The sequence below is a fragment of the Hipposideros armiger genome, unplaced genomic scaffold, assembly GCF_001890085.2.
Source record: "Hipposideros armiger isolate ML-2016 unplaced genomic scaffold, ASM189008v1 scaffold_373, whole genome shotgun sequence".
In the NCBI taxonomy this organism is placed as follows: Eukaryota; Metazoa; Chordata; class Mammalia; order Chiroptera; family Hipposideridae; genus Hipposideros; species Hipposideros armiger.
This window is the reverse complement of record NW_017731723.1, coordinates 1,574,632-1,579,081: the sequence shown is the minus strand read 5'-3', so window position 1 is coordinate 1,579,081 and position 4,450 is coordinate 1,574,632. Positions and strand designations below refer to the sequence as shown.

The following is a 4,450-nucleotide window of genomic DNA, read 5'->3' as shown; positions in this document are numbered from 1 at the left end:
GAGAGCATGCTCACAAATTAAATATTCTATCAACTAATTTTGAAGCAATGCATGACATTTCTATGGAAAACTCACATATATTTTAAATGATTTTTTTTTTCTCAGGAAGAAATGCTCTTCATCTGGCTGCAAAGTACGGACATGCTTTGTGCCTACAGAAGCTCTTGCAGGTAGAAGCTGTTCATGTTTCGGCTTCATTATTTTGACAACAAATCATAGATGTGTTTTTGGAATTTGAGATCAAAGGAAATAGTAGGCCAACTTTGACTCTTAGTTTACATAATATTTTTTTTCCATCATTTGTGAAAGAATGTGAACAATAAAGAGCAAAAACTCTGAGGGAAGTGAGTTGCATAACTCAGTGTATTAAAAATAAATAACAAAGACATGACCTTCCTGTTGAGATTAGATGGAGCTTGGAATTTTCTGTTGTCCTTTAGACAACATGAGATAAAGTGGTACAACATAGGATCTATGTATTTCTCTATAAACACCAGTAAGTTACACTACATAAATTGGGTTGTCGGAAAAGTCATGATGTATTTTTTCTGTTTTTCATTGCAAAAATGCGTCATGACTTTTCTGACAACCCAATAATAACCATTAGTTAAATGTGTAATCAGACAGCCACAAAATTCTATGAATGAGTGGGCAGAATTTTCAATTAAAGGGTCCAGTCATACACGTTTTTGACATTACGTTTAATAGCAGGACTCATTTGATTTTCTGATTCAGTTGTTTAAGTTTCAACTCCTGAAAAAAAAAAAAAACAAAAAAAACAATGACATAATTTCTATATCCCAGGCTATTGTAATGTACCATATGTTTTCCTGTTTGGAGAAATATTGTTCAATTTACAGTGTAACATTATTTGTTTCATGTCAAAATATTTAGTGGCTTGTCTAGTAGTCTTTGTGGGGTTTTGGTTTTTTTTTTTGATAAATGGAATATTTTAAGATTAAATAACAGCTGTTCATTTGAATTTAGATATTTAATTTTAAAATAACACTCTTCAGCATTACTAAGTTTCTTTGTTTTTAACAGTACAATTGTCCCACTGAGCATGTGGACCAGCAGGGAAGAACCGCACTTCACGATGCCGGTAAGCAAAGGCTTCACATGGACAGAAACAAAAGTTTGGTAAAACAGCTAGGCGTTTGAGTTAACTTCAAAGGTTTAGCATGCATACATTTGTATAATTCATGCAGAAACAGAATATTATGAATTTTTTTACTCAAATTAGAAATTTTTACATTTACAGCTTTAAAAGATTCATTCACCCAATATTTACAGGCCAGTTTAGTAGATACTCAAAGTCTGCAAACGAATAAACCATAATCCTGCTCTCAAGGAGCTCCAAGTAGAGAGAGAGAGAGAGAAAGAGAGCGAGGGAGAGAGAGAGGGAGAGGGAATTGGCAGGACAAATGGGAGGGAGGAGGACTTTTCTCTTTCTTGAAAACTACATTTACCTAATTAACATGCCTGAATCTCATTTTTCTCATCTTCAAAATGAAATTCATACTACTGCATTAAGTGGTTATAATTAAATCATAAATAGTGCCTGGCCTGTAGTAATTTCTGAATTCAGGGTGGTAATGGCTGTTTGGGTTAGAGATGTCAGTGCTGAATTTCATATCACTGTAATGTGCTATATTTTAAAAAAGATTTATACTAATGATTTCACAGATTTTAGTACTCATACTTGTGTATTGTTTATCTGTATTTGTTTTGTTCTTTATCTGTATTGTTTTTTAGGTATCTTAAAATACTTAGAGAAAAGTTAGATTATTAAGTATTTTTGAAATGTAATACAGTCTGACCTTTGGACACTCTTCTAAGTCTGACATTCCTATAGTTTACTAAAAAGCCAAAAAAAAAGAATAACCATTTACTCTCTCATTTCACATATATGGAATACCTGCAGTAGATTAAAGTGGTCTGCGTTAACTTCTAACTTTTATACCTTAATTTTCTTTGTTTTTGTTTTTTTTTCTTTTTACATTTCATGTGCTTTTATGATGGTTTAATTTTTTGGACAATGCATTTTTTCTTTTATTTTTGTATAGAATGTTATTATTTGCAAAGCCTTTTCACATACATTATAATTTGAGCCTCACAGTGACCCCAGTGAGTCAGTATAGATTTTATTTTTTATGATAACTTTGTATTGCTACTTAAATAAAAACATGAGCCTAGATTCATAAGTGATGTCCTTATCAAGCTTGTGCAGTTGTGGAATAATCAAGACAAATTTACAAACTAAATTTAAAATCATTAAAAAAATATAACATATATTTGTAATTCTTATTTGCTGTGCTTGATAGAACTTTAAAAATGATTTTGCTGCTTGCTGAAGTATGAATATGTGTCATGTGATATCGTTCTACCATTTTTCCCTAGTTTGTTAAAAAATAATCCAACATTATTAATAATCACTTTTTAATAATTATTTTAAACTACTTATTATGGAAAATTTCAAACATACATAAAATTAGAGAGTATATTATATTAAAACACCTATACCCTTCACCCAGCTTAGACGGTTGTCAACATATGGCCAACTTTGATTTATCCATACCATCCGTCACCCACTCCACTGGCATATTTTAAATCAAATCCAAGACATCATATAATTTGATCCATAAACAATTTGATTTGTATCTCTAAGACAATGATTCTATTTGTAACTTAAGTGTGATACCATTATTATACTTAATGCATTTGAAAACATTTTTGATATTGTCTAGTCAATGTTCAGTGTTCCCCAGTTTTTATTTTTATGATTTTTTGAAGTGTAATTATGTACAAAAATTGCACATAATGTGCTCTTTAAAATATAATAAGAGGATACATCTTATGTTAAGTGTTCTTATCACACATAGAAAAAACTACCAAAACCAAAATACACACACACACACACACACACACACACACACACACACACACACTTGTGACAAAATTTTTGGAGGTGATGAGTATGTGGTGATGATATCGCAGCATATGCATATGTTCAAACTCATCAAAATGTATACATTAAACACATGCAATTTTTAGTATGCTATACGTTTTATTATTCCTGTATTTAAAACTAGTACGACCTAATCAACTGAAATTCTTAGTATTTGTTCAATAGGTATATGGGTGAAGTTAGAATGAAGACTAAGTTTATATGCTAAAAGAACTCCAATGTCAGCTGCTTATAAAAAAAATCGTTAAGTGGTAGTGGCTGGCCGGTGACTCAAGGCCATTCTTTCTATCTCAAGAATTCTTTCCATCTCTAAGTATTTTCGTCAACTGCATGGTTGAAGCAGTGTTTCAGTCATATCCACGTTCCAGCTAGCAGGAAGGGGAAAGAGAGCATGGAAAAGCACATGCTCGAAGTCTAAGGCCCAGATTTGGAAGTGGTAGAAAGCCCTCTATTCATATTCCATCCACAAGAGCAAAGTCAATTGGTTGTCTTTACCTGTAAGGGAGGCTCAGAAACGTAGTCTCTAGGTGATCAGTCACAGCCCAGCTGCTTCACTGTAGAAGGGAAGAACAGATGTTGGTAACAAGTTGTATTTCCTGCCACAGTCCAACCCTCTGGCCTTCCAGATGTTCCCACAGCCCCTACTTCCCATGCATAGAACCCTGCATTCCCTCCCAAAGGGAGAGGATATATAAGCCAACCCAGTTATTACGCCTTGCTCAAAGTCTAGGATTCCTGGACAATGTGCAGTTCTTTTTTGGGGGTGGGGGGGATCTGATGTGACTCTTCATGGTCCAGCAATCTGTAAACTCAAAGAAAAGAGACTTTCTCCTCACAATATATATATATAGTAATGGAGCAAGAATAGGATAAGTGAAATCAAGAGTCTCTTTCAGAAAGGGAGAAAAGGGAAACAGCAGTCACTAGTCACTAGGTATCAAATGCTGCTGAACGCAACTGGCAAAGACTTCCTACTGAGGTCTTCGAGTCAATTTCTTGATTAGCTTCTCTGGATGCCCCCACCCCTGCCCTTCAGTTCTGTTTTCTGGGAGAAATCCCTTATTCGTTGTCCTCTGTGGGCCCTCCCTCTGCCTTCTGGGAGGTTCTTACTTGTCCATTGTCCTCCAAGGTCACAGATAAATTGGATGTTGGAGACAGCTGTTGGGGCAGTTTAAGGGCTGAAACAATCATGAGTTTTAACAGATTAGGCTTTTGGGCACTTGGGTTGTACAATTCCCTACAAACCTCGGTATGTTTCTGGTCTCTTTGTTGCCTGACACTTCTGTATGTCAGGAACCATTTCCACAGTTATTTTCTGGACAAAGTTCTTCACTCTATTTCTTGTCTTTATTTCTAGACTCATGACTCTATCTCATTTAATGGCTGCTACCTCAAAGCCATCTGAAATAATAGCCTTGAATGGGAATATAATATCCTTAATCTGTTGTTTATTCCAGGACTGGATCTTTTTTTTCTTTTTCT

At 34.4% G+C, this 4,450-nt stretch overlaps 1 protein-coding gene across 4 annotated transcripts in view; it reads left to right on the top strand.

Moving 5' to 3' along the window:
- UACA (uveal autoantigen with coiled-coil domains and ankyrin repeats) overlaps nucleotides 1-4,450 on the top strand; it is an 86,321-nt gene that overhangs the window by 53,453 nt on the left and 28,418 nt on the right. For all 4 annotated transcript variants that reach the window (XM_019662376.1, XM_019662374.1, XM_019662373.1 and 1 more), the window contains exons 4-5: nucleotides 106-170; nucleotides 1,045-1,102. In XM_019662376.1, the coding sequence (XP_019517921.1) occupies nucleotides 106-170; nucleotides 1,045-1,102 (123 nt within the window). The remainder of the gene's footprint in view (nucleotides 1-105; nucleotides 171-1,044; nucleotides 1,103-4,450) is intronic.